We start from the raw sequence: 20277 nt of genomic DNA, 5'->3' as shown, positions 1-20277 counted from the left end.
ATGTAGATCACAGAAGTGGCACGGATTTGGCATTTCTATGGCTGTGGTGTAGGCTGGCAGCTGTAGCTCAGATTAGATCCCTAGCCTGGAAGCTCCATATGCCACAGGTGCGGCTCTAAAGAACAAAAATAAATAAATAAATAAACAAAAATAAATAATAATAATAATAAACAAATAAAAAGAAATCAAAGAAGCACCACCTTCCCCCAGAAGAATCAATCAATTGGAAACACTCAAGCCAACCAGCTTCCCCCCAAGGTAGGCCCCAATCCACTCCCCTCCTGCCTCGTCTCATAAATGTTAACTAAGAAATGAATCTACATAACCAAAAATATATACCATTTTTATAGGTGAGATTATCTCTGAACTCCCGCAAAGGGCTTTGCTGCTTCAGTCATTTACATTCACTGGTGGAGAAGGTCAGTGGTTTAGAGTGGGTTTTACTGTAGATTTCATACCCCACCTACTTGCTTTGTATCGAATAAAGGTTTCCTGTGTACCAACAAAAATACTCCCCTTTCCCACTTTTATAATAAACAGCAAACTTTTTTTTGCTTTTTAAGGCCACACTCACAGCATATGCAAGTTCCCCAGGCTAGGGGTTGAATCAGAGCTGTAGCTGCCAGCCTAAACCAAAGCCACAGCAACACCAGATCCAAGCTGCATCTGCCACCTACACCACAGCTCACAGCAATGCCAGATCCTTAACCCACTGAGCAAGGTCAAGGATCAAACCTGCATCCTCATGGATTACTAGTCAGGTTCCTTACTGCTGAGCCACAATAGGAACTCCCACAAACGGCAAACTTAAATAATGCAAATGTTTTACCCATAGGCACTTAATTGTGCCCCTTTTACTCTAGATGACCTAAATTTGGGGAGCAGACTAGCTGACGACAAATATTTTGTTGCACACACATCCATCATCCTAACGAAGTCAAATTAGACAGAGCCGGTGGGGGCGTGGGGGGGTGGGTAGGGCTGAGGAGAGAGAACGACCTATTCCCAATGTCAATAATCAAGTATCCTCCTTCAAAATAGGAGATATACACTGGCATTTGACAAAAAGGCAAGTCTGAAGCCTAGGCCTTTGTTCCAGAAATAACACTGTGATAATGGCAAGCAATCACTTACAGTGCCTGCCTGCTTTCTAATTACTCCACCAAAGGCAGGAGCCCTCAATATCTCAATTGCTTTCCAAGAATTTGTCTTTGGCATTATTAACACAGACAGCCAAGCAGGTTATCAGACTAAGAAAGAAATCCTGGGCTGTAGACTTCAATTACGGGTTATTTCAGCTGAACACTGTCTTAAAGTTTCAATAAAGTGGTTCTAAAATGATACAGACGATGGCTGAAAAATTCCAGGTGAGAGAGAAAACCTCTGCAAGGCCAGGGAGATAAAGGGAGATGCCTAAATGTTGGAACAAAAGGGAATACCAAGAGCCCTCCTTAGTGCTTTTCTCTTTAGTGTTCTTTTTATCAGTTGGCTGGGACTGGGACTGGGACATATAAACTAAAGTAAGGAAGAGAATCTAATTCTCACTAAGAAGAGGTCTCCGAGACACTTGGAAAACAGATGAAAGAACAAAGATGCTGAAGCTGACTGCATCTTCTAGAAGCTTTAGGGAAATCTTGTTATCAAGTTCATTCACTTGGAGTTCCCACTGTGGTTCAGAGGGTTACGTGACTCAGAGGGTTATGAATCTGACTAGTGTCCATGAGGATGTGGGTTTGATCCCTGGCCTTGCTCAGTGTGTTAAGGATCCGGCATTGCTGTGGCTGTGGTGTAGGTTGCAGATGCAGCTCAGATCTGGCCTTGCTGATAGCTATGGCATCATAGGCCAGGAGCTGCAGTTCCGATTTGATCCTAGCCTGGGAACTTCCATATGCCATGGGTGTAGCCCTTAAACAAAAAAAAAAGTTCCTCCATTCAACATTTCCTTGGCCCTTGCTCTCCAGGAGCAATCCTGCATGACAGAATACAAAAATGGGTAAGGAAAAAAATTAATAAGGTGAGCTCCAGTCTGTAGAAGCTATTGGAAGCTCAAGACATATCTGCAACAAAATGTGGAGTAGACTGTGAATACCCAGCAGGTGGACAAATGGGGGAAGCCTACCTGTCAAGGATCTTGGCAGGAAATGGACAGCATCTTGGCACCCTCACACGAGGTCACAGAGAGGAGTTGGACAGAGGCTCAGTTTACAGAGTGGAACAGGATGAAGAGAAGCCAACGAGGCATGGTGATGCACCCCAACCCTAACAACAGTGATGAGCCATGACCTCCCTTTGGCCAATTAACTAAGGGAGGGAGATGTTACCAGAAAACCAGGGAGAAAAGCTATAAAGGGCCAAGACATAGGGGTTGTGGGCCCCAAAGGAAGGCAACAGCCAACCTGCAATGATCCCATGAGGAAGAAGCTGGGGGATAAACACCTCCGCCTCTCTCCTCCATCTTCCCATCTCCTGCTGGTACCTCCCCCCACCCATTGGCTGAGCCCAACCAGAAACCAGAGAGGCAAGGAATCTCTTTGAAAGCAGCTCTGACACAGGTTGGAGAAGGCTGCAGAGAATCCACAGACACAACTAGAAGATATCCCAGCTCAAGGGTCTTTCTGGGAAAGAAGGAATTAGGTTGGAAGATTTGATATACATACATAAAATGGAATACTACTCAGCCATAAAAAAAGGACAAAATGATGCCATTTTGTAGCAACATGGATGCAACTAGAGAGTCTCACACTAAGTGAGGTAAGAAAGAGAAAGAAATACTATATGTGGAATCTAAAATTTGGCCCAAATGAACCTATCTACAGAACAGAAATAGACCATGGACAGGGAGAGAAGACTTTTGGTTGCTGGGGGGCAGGGGGTGGGGGGAGTGGAATGGAGAAGGAATTTCAGGTTAGCAGATGCAAACTATTACATTGAGAATGGGTAAGCAATGAGGTCCTACTGTACTGCACAGGGAACCATGTCCAATCTCTTGGGATAGAACATGATGGAAGATGTACATATACATGTGTGACTGGGTCACTATGCTGTACAACAGAGATTGACACGACACTGAGAATCAACTATACTCTAATAAAAAATAAATAAAAATAAAAAATAAAAAAAATCAGCAACACAGATGCAACTAGAGAGTCTCATACTAAGTGAAGTCAGAAAAAGAAAGACAAACACCATACGATATCACCTATATGTAGAATCTAAAATATGGCACAGATGAACCTATTTACAGAACAGAAACAGACTCACAGACATGGAGAGCAGACTTGTGGTTGCCAAGGGGGAGGAGGAGGGAGGGGGAATGGATGGGGAGTTTGGGGTTAGTAGATGCAAACTATTACATTTAGAATGGATAAGCAATGAGGTCCTGCTGTACAGCACAGGGAACCATATCCCATGCTTGTGACAGAACATGATGGAGGATAGTGTGAGAAAAAGAATGTATAAATATATACATAGCTGGGTCACTTTGCTGTAAATTAACTATAATAATTTTAAATCATTCAATAATTTACAATAATAATAATTTACAAATCATTGTAGGGACTCTGGGAGCTTGGGGAGGCATTTGGCAATTTGGGATTTGGGGGGACAAAAATGGACACACAGAAGGACATTCAACCCCCAAAACAGCAGCCAATGATATATATCTGTGGAGAATGTCACACAGAAAATGAAATAAAATCAAGGGATCCCATCCAATGCAGAGAATGTGGATACAGAATAATGTACAAGAAAAGAACTAAAAGATGGGTGGGTTTTGATGCTCGATGAAACATGAAATTCAGAGGAATATCTTCATTTGCATTTGGATTTGCTACTGATTTATACAGCTTTTGACTTGTGTACTTTATGAATATAGCTATGTATCATGATTTCATTTTAAAAACCATACTGTACTTAGCAGTTTATATAAAGGTATTTTGGGTTCAAAAAACACAAATCATTGTAAATCAACTATAATAATTTTTAACTAATTTTTAAAAATTTTTTAAATGAAATGAACTTTCCTTTTAAAAAAAAAAGGAAGAAGAAATTAGGTTGGGCCTTGAGATGGAAAAAACCCCTGGGTGGGAACATAAGATGTTCCCAGAAGCATTCCCAGAAGGAGGACAGTATGAGCTAAGACCAACCACAATGGGCATGAAAATGGAAGGGAGGGGGTAACTGGGTTCCCCCGTGACGTAGAGAAGATGAGCAGACATCACAAGATTCGAGGACAGGGCTATAACTGGGGACATGGGCACTCAAGGCTAGGTCAAGGATTTGGGAGCTGATGTTAAAGAAAACGGAAAGTCACTCAAGGTGCGAGGAATTTATAGGCTCAGCTATGTGTGTCATAGAGCACAACCCCTTCCCTGCAGCACCGCAGAATGTGACCATATTCAGACCCAGGGTCTTTACAGAGAGGATCAAGTTGAAATGAGGTCATTAGAGCCCTAATCCCATATGACTGGTGTACTTATAAAAAAAGGAAATTTGCACATAGGCACACACAGGAGGAAGACAACCTGAAACCACAGAGAGAGGATGCTAAAACTCTCACCTGCAAAAAGCCAGCAGGTTAGGATACCATCTGTCCTGCCTGAATCTCATGTGTGGTGACTTTAGAAACTGCCACTTTCTGGCTTCAGTTCATGCCACTAAAAAAAAGGGGGGGGGGGGCTCTGATGGGATCCTTGTCATATGGTTCAGACACAACTTTGGAAACAGAGGTCACATAAACCAGTCAGAGATCTAGGCCTCAGTTTGTGAGAAACTGATAGCCCTTGACCACCACCAATTTTCTTCCAACTCGATTTTTCTGTTATTGATATTAGAAATAACATTACCACAATGAGCAGACCTTCCTTGGTGGGTATTTATTGATCAGGAGTTTGTACTGCCCGCACTCCTGCGAACCCAGTGGCCTCCAAACTCCGCAAATGACTTAGCTGTCACTTAGGGAAGCCTCGGGGATTCCAAACCAGGGTCCCGGACTGCCTTTCACTTGCCTCCCTGCCCCCATCCTCCCCACCTCTCCAGCTCCAGGCCATCAGCCCCCCCCCCCCCACGCCCCATCCCATCTCACATTCTGGTTCCCCGAGATTGCTTTGCCACCATGCTCTTGTGAGGCCTTTCCCAGCGCATTCCAAAGCAACCGTAACCCTACTACTTGCAGGCCTAGGACTCCCCCCACCCCCCATGCTGGATCCTTAACCCACTGCACTGGACTAGGGATCAAACCTGCACCTCCACAACAACTTGAGCCACTGCAGTCAGATTCTTAACCCACTGTGCCACAGCAGAACTCCAGGAGGCTAAAAAATATGTTCCGCAGGTAAAGCTGATGCCACCAGCCTGAGGACTGTTCCTCATTAGGCCACACTGTCTTTCTAGGAAATGATCTGGCCCTGAGCAGCCCACGGTAAATGGCAGTCATTACCCTCCTCCTCAACTGTACATCATCAACTTAATTACTCCGGGGTGACAGGAACTGAGAGCAGGGCAGAGTGGGAACAGGAAGTATGTGGGGGCCTCTTTTACTGAACTAATGTGCCCATCCTTCAGGGAAAGCCTGCATGTCACACCCCGGGGGACCCCAGACTTATCAGGCCTCCCAGATCTAAATAACCAAGTGCAGAGGAAGGGGAAGAATGGAGGGTGACAAGACATCAGGCGTATGTGTGTGTAGCTTCCTCCTATGGTTCCTGCAACATCCCCTGGAAGGAGCCGATCCACTGACTGCTGAAGTGGGCTGTCCCCACATCCCCGTCGGGGTCCCCTTGGGGTGAAGGAAAAGAGGGAGATGCTCAGATGGAAGAAATAGAAGGATATTTTCAGAGAACCCTCAAGAGACAAGTTTTGGGAAATGTGCAACCTTCCCACCCCAGCCTCTCTGCTCCTCAACTCCAGTAAAACTGCCAAGAATTAAAACTCAAGAGGCAGCCTGGTTCGGCCCCTTAGAGATGACAGATTAAGAAACAAATGCATCAACACGCTCGCTTTCCAGAGAACGCCGTGGCTCATCTCACCTCCTTCCTCGGTTTCCTTCTTGGTGACCGAGGCGGCAGGCTGACCGGGTAGAAGTGTCTGGCTGTGGGCAGAAGGTCAACTTGCTAATAAGGCTGAGGTCAGAAGTCGGACCTCAAAGAAGTTCAGTTCCCTCAGCTTGGTTCTAAGGTCACAGACAGCACCCCCACACACACCCCAAATCCTGCCACTTGATCATAAAAGGAAGTGGCCAGAGTGTAGACAGATCAAAACACATCCATCACCACTGGTGAAAACAGCCAATCGGGTGAATGCTGACGGATGGTGATTCAGGAGCATCTTTGATTTGAAAGATACCACATCAGAAATGACCTCATGGCACCTAATCAGTTCCAGAGAGGGACTTTGTACTCCAGGAGGCAAGGTGGGAGATCAAAGCATTTCTTGCTAATCATCATTTAACGTTAATTACTTAAGTAACCTGAGCCAGACCCAGCCCTGCTCCCTACCTCGCATCCTGACAGCCTCAATGAGCACCCTTGATCTTTCAACCCAACCTGCATCAAACTGGGAGGAAGCTGACTGCAAACCTGGGAATCCAGAGACCCTGGGCGGCCCAGGCAGTCAGTCGTTTACTCACTTCTTCCTTTCCTGTTAACTTTTTAACCCCACCAGCCAGGAAATGCATAAATTCGACTGGGCAGCTGGCCTCTCCTGCCGCTCCTCTCACTGCCCTCCCCGCACACCGCCCCCCAACCCCGCCAGTTTCTCTGAGTTCCTCAAGGCAAGGGCCAAATCTTAGGTTCACAGACTGTGTAGCCGCAGGTTTACCAGCCTACCTCTCTGAGCCTCCAGTTTCAACTGCATCATGAAGATAATCCTATCGCCCCCCCAGCCTTGTTGTAAGAATTAAATAAGACCTAAAAACTACTGCAGGCATGGAGGAGGACTATCCAGGGGGTTGGGGGCATACTGGCAATAATTGACTTCTAAAATTGAGTGGGAGGAGTTCCCATTGTGGCGCAGAGGTTAACGAATCCGACCAGGAACCATGAGGTTGTGGGTTCAATCCCTGGCCTCACTCAGTGAGTTGGTGATCCAGTGTTGCTGTGAGCTGTGGTGTAGGTCGCAGACGCAGCTAGGATCCTGCATTGCTGTGGCTGTGGCGTAGGCCAGTGGCTGCAGCTCCGATTAGACCCCTAGCCTGGGAACCTCCATGTGCTGCAGAAGGGGCCCTAGAAAAGGCTAAAAGACAAATAAATAAATAAATAAATAAATAAATAAATAAAACTGAGTGGGAAGGTCATGATATTCATTATTTTATTATTTCGTCCTTTTCGTGGCTCTGAAATAATTTATAATACACTGGGGTTTTTTAAAATTTTTTATTTTATTTTTTTGTTTTTTAGGGCTGCATCTGCAGCCTGTGGAGATTCCCAGGCTAGGGGTCAAATCGGAGCTGCAGCTGCCATGCTGGCCTAAGCCACAGCCATAGCAATTCAGGATCTGAGCCACATCTGTGACCTGCACCATAGCTCCTGGCAACACTGGATCCTTAACCCACTGAGTGAGGCCAGGGATTGAACTTACTTACATCCTCATGGATACTAGTAGGATTTGTTTCTGCTGAGCCACGACAGAGGCAGGTTCTTCAAGAGGTTAAAATGAGATGGTTAGGGTGGGTCTGATTTCAGCATGACTGGTGTCCTTATAAGAAGAGGAGATTAGGATGCACACAAAGGGGAGACACACAGAGACAAAAGGCCTACAAGCCAAGGAGAGAGCCCTGAATAGAAAGACGTCCTGCCAGCTGACACCTGATCTCAGACTTCTGGCCTCCAGAACAGAGAGAAAATTAATTTTCTGTCATTTAAGCCACCCAGTCTGTAGCACTTTGTCAGGGTGACTCTTGCAAACTCATACAATACACTTCAAATAATCTATAGAAAACAAACTAAATAAAGAAAAAGATTTGGAGTTCCTGCTATGGGACAACGGGATCAGCAGTGTCTCTAGAGCACTTCGATGCAGGTTTCATTTCTGGGCCAGCACAGTGGACTGAGGATCCAGGGTTGCTGCAGGTGCGGGTTAAGTCACAACTACGACTGGGATCAGATCTGTGGCCCCGGGACTCTGTATGCCGCAGGGTAGCCAAAATCAGAGAAAAAGATTGTGCCAGTATGACTCCAGTCAAAAGACAGATAATAGGAGTTCCTATTGTGGCTCAGTGGGTTAAGAACCCAACACAGTGTCCAACAGGATGCAGGTTCAATCCCTGGCCTCGCTCAGTCGATGAAGGATCCAGCAAGCTGCAGCATACATCACAGGTAAGCTCAGGTGCTATGTTGCTATGACTGTAGCTTAAGCTGACAGCTGCAGCTCTAATTCAGCCCCTAGCTAGAGAACGTCCATATGCCACAGGTGCAGCAGATACAATATTAAAAAAAAAAAAAAAAAAAAGACAGATAATTGGTATTGGCAAAGATGTGGAGAAACTGGAACACTTATAACTGCTGGTGGGAACAGAAAATGCTTCAGCTACTTTGGGAAACTAGCAGTTCCTCAAAAACCTCAAGATCTCAGAGATACCATCTGACCTGACAATTGCATGCCTAGGTTTCTACCCAGGAGAAATGGAAACCATGTTCACATTAAAAACCTGTACATGTTGGAGTTCCCATGGTGGTGCAGCGGAAATGAATCCGACTAGGAACCAGGGAGGTTTCAGGTTCGATCCCTGGCCTTGCTCAGGGGCTTAAAGATCTGGTACTGCCGTGAGCTGTGGTGTAGGTCGCAGATGCAGCTCGGATCCTGCACTGCTGTGGCTGTGGCGTAGGCTGGCAGCAACAGCTTCAATTAGACCCCTATCCTGGGAACCTCTATATGCCCACCGGTGTGGCCCTAAAAAGACAAAAAAGACAAACAAAACAAAAAAACCTGTACGTGCATGTTGACAGCACCATCATTCACAACAGTCAAAAGGTTGAAACAGCCCAAATATCCATTGACAGAGTAATGGGTAAACAGACTGTGGTCCATTCATACAATGGAATATTACTCAGCCCTGCAGAGGAATGAAGTACTCATAGATAACACACACTGGATGAGACTTAAAACACTGTGCTAAAGGAATGAAGTAAGTCACAGAAGCCACATACTATGTGATTCTATTTATACGAAATGCCCAGAAGAGACAACAAGTTTCCAGGGACTGGCCAGGGCTGGGAAGGGAGAAGAGTACTGACTGACTGTTGGTGGGGTTTCTTTTAGAGGGTATGAAAATGTTCTAAAATTAGATTGTGGTGATGGTTGCACAACTTTGAATATTTTCAATATACTGAAAACATTTAGGAAGTTCCCTTGTGGTGCAGCGGGTTAAGGATCTGGCATTGCCACAGCTGTGGCACAGGCTGCAAATGCAGCACAGGTTCAGCCCCTGGCCTGGGAACTTCCACATGCCGCAGGTACAGCCAAAAAAAAAAAAAAAAATTTAATTGTACAGTTTAAGTGACAGAACTGTATGGTATGTGAGTTCTATTTGTTTTATTATAAGGTGTTTTAAAAAAAGACTGGTCCCCACAAGTGTGGCTAAATGTCAAAGGCTTTTTCCTCCTGCCCACTCTTTCCCAGCCAGTCTAAGGGTTGCAATTTCTCCCACTGGGGTTAAAATCAGCCATGGCAAACTTGTATCTAGACCAGTACTTATAAACCAAGCCTCCACGGGAATTTTTTATTTTATTTAGTTTTTTTTTTTGGGGGGGGCCAAACTTGCTGCATGTAGAAGTTCCTGGGCCAGGGATTGAACCTGTGCCACAGCAGGGACCCAAGCCATAACACTGACTACGCCAGATCCTTAACCCACTGCACCACAAGAGAACTCCCCCACAGGAATCTTAAATAAAGGTTACTCCCCCCAGAAGCTTGTTTCTAGGCTTCAGAGGAAAGGAGACAGAGGTTTGTTTTTTTTTTTAAAAAAGGCAGAGTTCCCGTTGTGACTCAGTGGTAACAAACCTGACTAGTATCCATAAGGACACAGGTTCAATCCCTGTCCCCGATCAGTGGGTTAAGGATTCAAAGTTGCCATGGGCTATGGTGTAGGTCACAGACATGGCTTGGATCTGACATTGCTGTGGTGTACGCTGGCAGCTCCAGCCCCAAATCGACCACTAGCCTGGGAACTTTCATCTGCCATGGGTGTGGCCCTAAAAAGACAAAAAAAAAAAAAAAGAAAAGAAAAGAAAAGAAATGCCTAGAAGCCCCTGAGGAGTGGGCTGATGGTCTCAGGCACTAAAAACTGGGCCCAGAGAGCCTCATCTGACCTCTCCATCAATTCTGAGATTAAAGTGAATAGTGGCAAGTTTGTTGTTTTAGAAGCCTAAATTCTACAAATCCTAATCCCTCCAGAGGAGCAGTTCCTCAGCTGGGCAAGAAGCAGGCAGCAAAGCCAAGCCATGGTTTCCTCTATACACTCAAAGCAGCCCTGGCGCCACGCGGGGTTGTTTTAAGGTGCTAGGTCTGCAAGTACCGTTGTGGTCTGATAAATGACATTTACATTCACTGCCATGTAGGGGAAAGTCAACTCTAAAATCTCATACATGTCCAAAGATGGGGGAACTAAAGACCGAAGATACGGAAATCCTTTTCTTTTTTTTTGAAAGATAACTTTATTGCTCTCTGCTTTTTTTTTTTGTCTTTTTGCCATTTCTTGAGCCGCTCTCAAGGCACATGGAGGTTCCCAGGCCAGGGGTCTAATCAGAGCTGTAACCACCAGCCTACACCACAGCTCACAGCAACGCCGGATCCTTAACTCACTGAGCAAGGCCAGGGATCGAACCCGCAACCTCATGGTTCCTAGTCGGATTCATTAACCACTGCGCCACGACGGGAACTCCCCCTTTTCATTTCTGTGGCCACTTCAGTTCCCAATAAACTTCAAAGAGAATTAGAATTCATAACCCACAAGGAATGGATAATTTTCCCATTAACAACTTCACAATTAGAAATCGACCCAAAGAGGATAATCAAACAAAAGTGAAAAGTACAGAGCTGCCCAGTAGAAATATAATGTAAGCCACATATGCACTTAAACATTTTTTTGAAGCCACACTTTTAAACGGTAAAAAGAAACAGGTGAAATGAATACGAATAATCCATTTTAACTAATACGTGCGAAATATTATCATTTCAACTAGGGTTGCCAGATTTAGCAAATAAAAATATAGTGTGCCCCATTTCAGATAAAGAACAAAAATTTTTTTCAGTATAAGTGTATCTCATGTAATATATAGAAATATTTACACTAAAAACATATCTGTTGTTTATCTGAAATTCAAATTTTTATTATAGTTGATTTACAGTGTTGTGTCAATTTCTGCTACACAACATAGTGAAATTCCTTTTTTTTTTTTGCTTTTTAGGGCAGCACCTGCAGCCTATGGATGTTCCCAGACTGGAGGTCGAATCAGAGCTATAGCTGCGGGCCTATGCCATAGCCACAGCAACGGCAGATCGGAGCTGCGTCTGCAACCACAGCTCATGGCAACACCGGAACCTTAAACACTGAGACCAGGGATCGAACCGGCCACCTCATGGTTACTAGTCGAATTCATTTCCCCTGCACCACAATGGGAACTCCCTAAAATTCAAATTTTTTTTTTCCTTTGTCTTTTAGGGCTGCCCCCGCAGCATATGGAGGCTCCCAGGCTAGGGGTCCAAAACAAACGTATCCTCCGGCCTATGCCACAGCCACGGCAACGTGGGAGCCAAGCCACGTCCGTGACCTACACCACAGCTCACGGCAACACCAGATCCTTAACCCACTGAGTGAGACCAGGGGTCAAACCTACATCCTCATGGATGCTAGTTGGGTTTGCTAACTGCTGAGCCACAACGGGAACTCCTGAAATTCAAATTTAAATGGGCTCCCACAACCCCTTTCTGTCTTTTAAGGGCCGTACCCATAGCACATGGAAGTTCCCAGGCGAGGACTCGAATCAGAGCTGAAGCTGCCAGCCTACACCACAGCGACATGGGATCCAGGCTGAGTCTGTGACCTGCACCACAGCATACATACATATACATACACCACATATACATGCACCACACATACATACATATGTATGTATTGATACATACATATCCCACACCAGACACACCAACATGTTTTGTTTTTTGGGTTTTTTGGCTGCACCCATGGCAAATGGAAGTTCCCAGGCCAGGGATCAAACCTGCACCACAGCAGAGACTCAAGCATTGCAGTGACCACACCAGATCCTTAACCCACTGAGCCACCAGGAAGCTCCAACACACCAGCAAGTTATTGGTTTTCTCTGGACGGTGGACTCTGGGGTGGGCAGTGGTAGAAAGTTTGTTCTCTGTTGTCAGTTAGCCCAACCTTTGTGTCCTCAGCTCTAACAAGTACCCTAACAAGTGACTTCACCATTTGAAGCCTCAGTTTCCTCATCTGTAAAACAAGTCACAAGTGTCTATTCCCATAGGATGGTTGGAGTGTAAATAAAACAGGGAATGGGGAGGGAAGATGAGGCAAGGCAACTTTCCCTGCTAAGTTCTCTGACATCAATACATTCTTCCCACTGTCTTTCTCCTTTCCTCATTAGATTTTTTTCACCATGAGCATCAATCCATTTAGAAAGAGGAAAAAGTTTGTTTCAAAAGAGGAGCAAACAGCCCATGAAGCAGCTGGAGGGCAAAAGGAAGGAAAGATAGAAGAAAGGAGAGAGGGGAGGAGAGAGGGGAGGAAAGGAAGAAAGTTCACCTAAGGACCGAAAGGCCAGGTGTCACTTCGCCAGAGTTTTCTGAGTGACCACCAGGGGGCAGTGCCTGCTATTTCCACAGCTACGGAAAATGAACCCTTCTGGAAAAACAAAAACTCTCGCAATGAGCAAATCACCGAAACCATTCATCTTAACCCTGGCTGCCCTCTGCCAGGCATCCTCCCTGAAAAGTGGTCGACACTGATCTTACAAGAGATGTGAAAAGGCAGTGGACATGGTCTCCCAGCTTTGGGTACGGTGTCTTACCTTTGGAGTCTTCTTTGGCCAAGTGACTACAGGGACCCCAGTGATGGCCAGACTGGGATCGTCGTCCGCATGCTCCTTCAGGACATTCTGTGGCCAAACAAAGGAGCCATATATTAGCCCAAGGTAGAAAGGATGTCTCTGAAGGGGGCTAGAGACCAGACCTTACCCAGCAAAAGACTGCAGCTCTCTCAAGAGTCAACGCCTGCCCCCCATTCCACCAACATCCACATGCTCAACAGGTCACCAGGGCTCCCAGGGTTTGCAAAACACACAACAGGCCCCTCTCAAAAAAAAAAAAAAAAAATTTGTTTTTTAGGGCCACACCTGCAGTTCCTAGGCAAGAGGGTCAAACAGGAGCTGCAGATGCCAAACTACACCACAGCCACAGCAACGCCGGATCTGAGCCACATCTGCAACCTATGCCACGTTTGCAACAACATCGCATCCTTAAACCACTGAGCAAACCCAGGGATCGAACCCACATCCTCAGAGACAACAGTGGGTCCTCAACCCACTGAGCCACAATCAGAACTCCCAAAAAAATATTTAAAAGTCACACACCACCCTATGATTTCTACAAATATATTGCTCACTGATCATACTTATGACACCAAACATTTGTCCTGGGCACCACAGACTCTCATGACACAACCACATTTAATCCTTACCAAGCCCCACGGAAGGGGCTGGGAAGTGGCCCAACAGATATTCTAAGGTCCATAAACTCAACTATGTGCTCAGAGAAACAAACGAAACCAACCAGAAGTTCTCACCTATGAGCCCTGACTCTGGATTTCCATCAGTCAACAAGCCCTATGACTTCTCATCCTGGTGTGAAGACATGTCATTTGGTTTTTGGGTTTTTTTGTTTTTTTGTTTTTCATCACAGGCCCTAAACACAAGTAGATACTCAATCTGCCTTGACCAAGCTTGGATTCAACTGTCCAAATGCTGGCAGGAAAAATGGGCTGTGATGGACATACTGCCAGGGTCTCCCACATGGCACTTTGTGTTCATGGTGGTTTGAAGGCTTTTCAGGATAATTCTACTCTACCAGATTTTGGCCTTGTATGCAGTTAACTGGAGAACTTTATCAAGGTGTAAGATGAACTCTATTGAACTTCCTCTAACTTAGAAGTGAGGCTATCAAGGTTCAAAACGGCTCGAAGGACTTGACTTGGACACTGCCACAGATCAGAAGGGCAGAGCCCATGAACCCTGCCCTCTGGCACCAGACACGCTGGCCCATGACCACATCACACACCAGGTTTTTGGCTGCATCCATGCTGTGCCATAAAAAAGCATTAAGGGATGGACACAAATCTGTCACTGGCCTATTCAGACCTCAACCATTAATTTTTGGATTATACAAAAACCTTTCTGCAGAGACAGTGAAGAAAGGAGTAAGTTGCACAGCAGCACTGCACAGGAAGAACAGAAACTCAGAAAGTAAATGTAGATGATTTTAACTCGCTTTCCCTAATCTTCACCAGAAAGAATCCAATTTGCTTACAATTCACTTATTGTCCTCCTTTTGTGATCATCATTTGTTTGCCCTATTTTTTCAAAATGTACCATTACCGCAAATCTACCTGAGGGATTCCCCCCTTTCCACATGGGGGGTGTTCGACAGCACAGTGGTTAAGGGTTTGGGCTCTGGGGCCACCTGGGTTCAATTTTTCAACAAGTACAGCTTTCTCTAAGTCCCACAGTCAAGATCAATGATTTGTAAGTGCTATTTATAAAATGTCTTGGGGAGTTCCCACTGTGGCTCAGAGGGTTAAAAACCCAACAAACCGTCCATGAGGATTTAGGTTCGATCCCTGGCCTTGCTTGGTGGGTTAAGGATTCGGTGTTGCTGCAAGCTGCAGCATAAGTCGCAGATGTGGCACAGACACAGCATTGCTGTGGTGTAGGCCAGTAACTGCAGCTCTTATTCAACCTCTAGCCTGGGAACTTCCATATGCAGCAGGTGCAGCTGCAAAAAGAAAAATATAAATAAATAAATAAATGCATTATCCAAAGGTTCAATGCTATATCCCCAGCCTCACACCATGACTAACCTACAGTAAGCTTCCAGCAAATAACTTACAATAAAAATGAAACCACAAATCCCCAAAGAGGGACTTTCTACAAAATGTCTGACCAGTAAACCTCAAATCTATCAAAGTCAAGAAAACAAGCCAACTCTGAGAGACTGTCATAACCAAGAGGAAAGGACAGAAGATAAAAACTGAAGAAAGGAGTTCCTGCTGTGGTGCAATGCGTTAAGAATCCAAGTGCAGTGACCTGAGTTGCTGTGGAGGCACAGGTTCGATCCTTGGCCTGGCACAGTGGGTTAAAGGATCTGGCATTGCCACAGCTGTGGTACAAGTTGCAGCCGCAGCTCTGGCTGGATCCCTGGCCTGGAAACTTCCACATGCCACAGGTGCGGCCATCAAAAAAATCCCAAAACTGAGGAAACGTTAATAAACTATAGACTTCAGTTAACAATAACACATCCATTCCTCAGAAGCAACACATGCACTGTATTAATGTATGATGTTAGTAATGGGAAACTGAATGTGTGGTTATACAGAAACTGTACTGTGGAATTTTTCTGAAAATCTAAAACTGTTCCAAAACACAAACTCTATAAATAAAAAGTAACTTTTAAAAAAGCCAATCAGACAGCTGTTACAGTAGAAACAGCTACAATAAGGGAAAACAGGATTCTTCGGCTGCCAATTTTTCTAACACACACGCAGCATGTTTCAAAAGAATTACGACAGAAAGGAAACAAGCATGGAGACGTGATTCAACTCAGGTGTGGACTTCACATGGCGCATCCAAGAGGCAACCAAAGGCTGCAGGCAGTGGGTTCTGACATTGTTTAGAACTGCCAGTTCCTGATGACGATAAAAAAACTAACTTTTCATCAGTTTCAGTTGTTGTTGTTGTTGTTGTTGTTTTAGGGCAGCAGCTATGGTTTAGGGGTCGAATCAGAGCTGCAGTTGCCAGCCTGCGCCACAGCAACTCAAGATCCAAGCTGCATCTACAACCTACACCGCAGCTCACAGCAACACCGGATCCTTAGCCCATTGAGCGAGGCCAGGGATTGAACCTGCATCCTCATGGATACTAGTGGGGTCCTTAACCCACTGAGCCACAATGGGAACTTCAGTTTCATCTTTTAATTCTTGTTTTTACATGCACTGCAGAGGCGGTATCCCTTAGAACTTGCATCTGCGTGGGCCATTCTCACAGCCCTCTCCCCGCCTCGGTCCACCACTCAGGGGTGGCTGGAACTAGCTAGGTGAGGGGTAAGCTTCAGGAGGACAGGCACTACATGCTCTGTTGAATGTGTACAGGAGTAAGTTGTATTGAGTGCTTGCTCTCGAGCACTGTAATAAATATTTCATATTTGCACTCTTCTCCAATCCTCTCGGCCACCCTGTGGGTGAACTCCCATCCTTTCCACAGTGTGGATGAGAAAAGCAGGGTTTGGAGGGTGATGGGACCTATCCAAGACCACTCAGCCAGTAAGAGGCAGAGAGCCCTCCACTCCACAAACTGCACTTTTTTTTTTTTTTTAAACAGTCATGCTAGCAGCATATGGAAGTTCCCAGGCTAGGGATCGAATCAGAGTTGCAGCTGCTGGACCGCACCACAGCCATAGCCACTCCGATCCAAGCTGCATCTGTGACCTACGCTGTAGCTTGAGGCAACACCAAGCTCTTAACCCACTGAGCGAGGCCAGGGGTAGAACCCACATCCTCATGAATACTAGTCGGATTCTTCACCAGCTGAGCCACAACACAAACTCCCACAACCTGTGCTCTTTAACCAAGGTAACTTCAGCCCATTTTCTAAAAACAGAAAGGGGAGCCATGTCCATAGCAGCATTATGCATAACAGCCTGAAGGCAGAAACAACCCAGGTGTCCATCTATGGGTGAATGGATAAATAATATGCACTACATACATACAATGGTATGTTTTTCAGCCCGAGAAGGAAGCTCTATCACATGGATGAACCTGGAGGACCTTGTGCTCAGTGAGATAAGACAGACACAGAAGGCAAGTACACTATGATTCCACTTCCAGGATGGGCCTAAAGTAGTAAATTCATACAAGCAGAAAGAAGAAAGGTAGTTGCCAGGGCTGGGAGAAGTGAGACATAAGGAGGGTTTTTTGTTTTGTTGTTGTTGTTGTTGTTTCATTTTGTTTTAACAGGAGCAGAATTTTAGTTTGGGAAGATAAAAAAGTTCTGGAGGTGGATGGTGGTGATGGTTGCATAACAATGTAAATGTACTTAATGCCACTGAACTGAACACTTAAAAATGATTAACAGGATAGGGAGTTCCCGTCGTGGCGCAGTGGTTAACGAATCCGACTAGGAACCATGAGGTTGCAGGTTCGGTCCCTGCCCTTGCTCAGTGGGTTAACGATCCGGCGTAGGTTACAGACGCGGCTCGGATCCCGAGTTGCTGTGGCTCTGGCGTAGGCTGATTCAACCCCTAGCCTGGGAACCCCCATATGCCGCGGGAGCGGCCCAAGAAATAGCAACAACAACAACAAACAACAACAACAAAAAATTAACAGGATAAATTTTGTGTAATGCATACTTTACCACAATTTTTTAAAAGGGGAGGGGAGAGGGGGGCAAAGCAGCCCCTCCGTAAGGAATAGATTCAGAGGTTAGACAAAGTAGTTTGGGGACGTACTATCTCACTAGTTCAGCTCTTGCTGTTTTGCCCAGGAAAATATGATTTCTTAGAGTCAGAAGACCTGGGTTCGGGTTCTACTACTTACAAGGGGTATGACCTTGGGGAAGCCACAGTTTCCTATGGTGCCACCTAGAGGTGGAACAGTGACATCACCACCTTGAGGGTAGGTTCTGCAGCTGGGTAATTTTACTACCATTCTTAGGAACATCTGTTGAGTGTTTGCTCCTAACATTAAAATAACCCAATCTGGGAGTTCCCACTGTGGTGCAGCAGAAATGAATCCAACTAGTACCCATAAGGATGCGGATTCGATTCCTGGCCTCACTCAGTGGGTTAAGGATCCAGCATTTCCCTGAGCTGCAGTGTAGTTTGCAGATGCTGCTCGGATCCCCGCATTGCTGTGACTGCGGTGTAGGCCGATAGTTGTAGCTCTGGTTTGACCCCTACCCTGGGAACCTCCATATGCCTTGTGGGTGTGGCCCTAAAAAAACAAAACAAACAAAATAAAATAACCCAATCTGTGGGATAAGGCAGAGTATCTTCATTTCACAAAAGCAGAAACTAAATTTCAGAGAGGTTCAGTGACAGAGTTCAAGGTCACACAGCTGGGAGTAGTAGAAACCTGGCATTGACTCAGTCCACCTGGCTACAAGCCTAAGGCGTAACACTGGGTGATAAAGCTTCAGGAAACCAAGCCAGCAACCTCTGAAGCTGATCTCTATCCTATTATTAAAAAAGAAGACACCTAGGGGACAATCTGGGCTCATGTTTACCATTCGACTAACAAATACAGAAGTGAATTATCCTCATCTACTCTTTGCAAACAAGAAAGATAATGAATTCAGCCACTAACTCCTTTATAAAGCATTTGTCAAACATCCCCCCCAGTCACAGAAGAGGCACATGTGACCAAAGTGGCCTGCAGAAGGATGAAATTTTGACATTTCATGGTTCTTAATAGCCCATATGAATTTCACAACCTCCACCACAATGTATCAAGGTTTTTTTGTTTTTCTAAAAATAATGTTTCCTGCCCTCCCCATTTTAAAAAAAGGCTTTTCAGGAAGATGTTCCATGTTTAGCCAAAGTTTATATATATATACGCACACACACACATATATTATACATATATAGACATACACATACATGTATATATACATACATACATACATATATACATAGATTGGTAAATAGATAGATAAGAGGCAAGGGGACTTCCACAGGATTTTCTGCCCCCTTATTCCAATCTCAGATTGGCTGGGGGTGACAAACTCAAATTGTCTCCAGGAAACAATAGGCAAAATGAAAAATACAAACAGGCTAGAGCAACAGAGTGGTGCAGCCTATGGCAAACAAAAGACCACGTGCCCCATTTCAAGAAGGTGAATGCTACTCACTTTCAAGCTACTGACTTCCCATGGGAATAAAAGGTTCACCAGCTCTCTGATTTTTCAAAACTCAAAGATCCCGAGTTTTACTGCAAACCTCTATAATTTCAATGTTACCAACTGATTTTTTTTTTTTTTAAACCACTGTAAGCCAAATCTATCTGTGGGGTGATTCAGGCCACGGGTGACCAGTTTACAAACACTGCTCTGCCAATGACTGGAAAGAATACCTGCTTGTCTTGGTTTGTTTTGAGTTTCCTTCTGCGCTGTCTCAAGGTTTCCTTGCATTTCATTATCAGACTGGGGTTGTTAACTCACAAGCATTGAAGTGAGGCCTCTATAGAGAAATGTGCAGTTACAAAAGCTAACACTGAAGGTGTAATTATTGTTAATAACTAATACAGAATGATAAATAATAATTAAAATTAATAGAGACCTCAAGTTTCCCTGAGTCTGGGAACTCATACAATACACTTCCTGAAGGAAGCCGAGCTCCTCTCCACATGTGGCTGTCAATGGCCACGAGGGGGAGCTCTGGGCTCTGTCCCCCACGGAAGTATTTTCATTAGTCTGTGACAGGCTGCAGGAAGAGGAGATTATTCTAATTGGAGATTTTCTCTCTGAGAAATAAATTGTGCTGAAGAGAATCATGTCACTGGCTTCCCTGGGCTCTGCTAGAATTTATAACACTCCCTGGGGCAGACTAGGAAGTCCGGGTGCCTGTACCAGCCCAGCATTCTAGGTTACATACACCCTACCAGCCTTAGGAGTAGGAAAGAAGAGGTCAGTCTTTCTAGAAAACGACTGAGGCCACCAGGCCCTTTCTGCTGGAAACTGCCCTGCTTTTGACCTAACAAGATAACCACAGACAATGGACATGCTGGGCCTCTGCTCCCCCTTATGCCAACTTCTCTCAAAGAGCTTAATTAGTTAACAATGGATTCAGGCCCCATGTTTCCCCAGGGTGGGGCATTAATAATTAGAAACTCCCTCTCTAACTGAGACTAAAAATACCAACACTGTGACAATAAAGCAGAGGCGGGCATCAGGAAAGAATCACAACCATAGGCCAGCAGAGGGAAAATAACAGCCCAGAGCAGCTCCGGCTGTTGTGGGGAACCCAGAAGGCTCAGGGGTCCCTCCTGGCCATAGGTAA

At 45.2% G+C, this 20277-nt stretch overlaps 2 protein-coding genes across 12 annotated transcripts in view; one reads left to right on the top strand and one right to left on the bottom strand.

Moving 5' to 3' along the window:
• KDM2B (lysine demethylase 2B) overlaps nucleotides 1-20277 on the bottom strand; it is a 143750-nt gene that overhangs the window by 47299 nt on the left and 76174 nt on the right. For all 11 annotated transcript variants that reach the window (XM_047761667.1, XM_047761666.1, XM_047761661.1 and 8 more), the window contains one exon: nucleotides 13026-13112. In XM_047761667.1, coding sequence (XP_047617623.1) covers nucleotides 13026-13112 — 87 coding nt within the window. The remainder of the gene's footprint in view (nucleotides 1-13025; nucleotides 13113-20277) is intronic.
• Nucleotides 3610-3800, top strand: LOC125116448 (DNA-directed RNA polymerases I, II, and III subunit RPABC4-like). The gene has a single exon (XM_047761675.1). It carries the CDS (start codon nucleotides 3610-3612, stop codon nucleotides 3784-3786), a length of 177 nt encoding a protein of 58 aa, XP_047617631.1. The 3' UTR covers nucleotides 3787-3800.

The sequence above is a fragment of the Phacochoerus africanus genome, chromosome 15 (assembly GCF_016906955.1).
Source record: "Phacochoerus africanus isolate WHEZ1 chromosome 15, ROS_Pafr_v1, whole genome shotgun sequence".
NCBI classification, from domain to species: Eukaryota; Metazoa; Chordata; class Mammalia; order Artiodactyla; family Suidae; genus Phacochoerus; species Phacochoerus africanus.
This window is presented reverse-complemented; position numbering and strand designations above follow the sequence as displayed.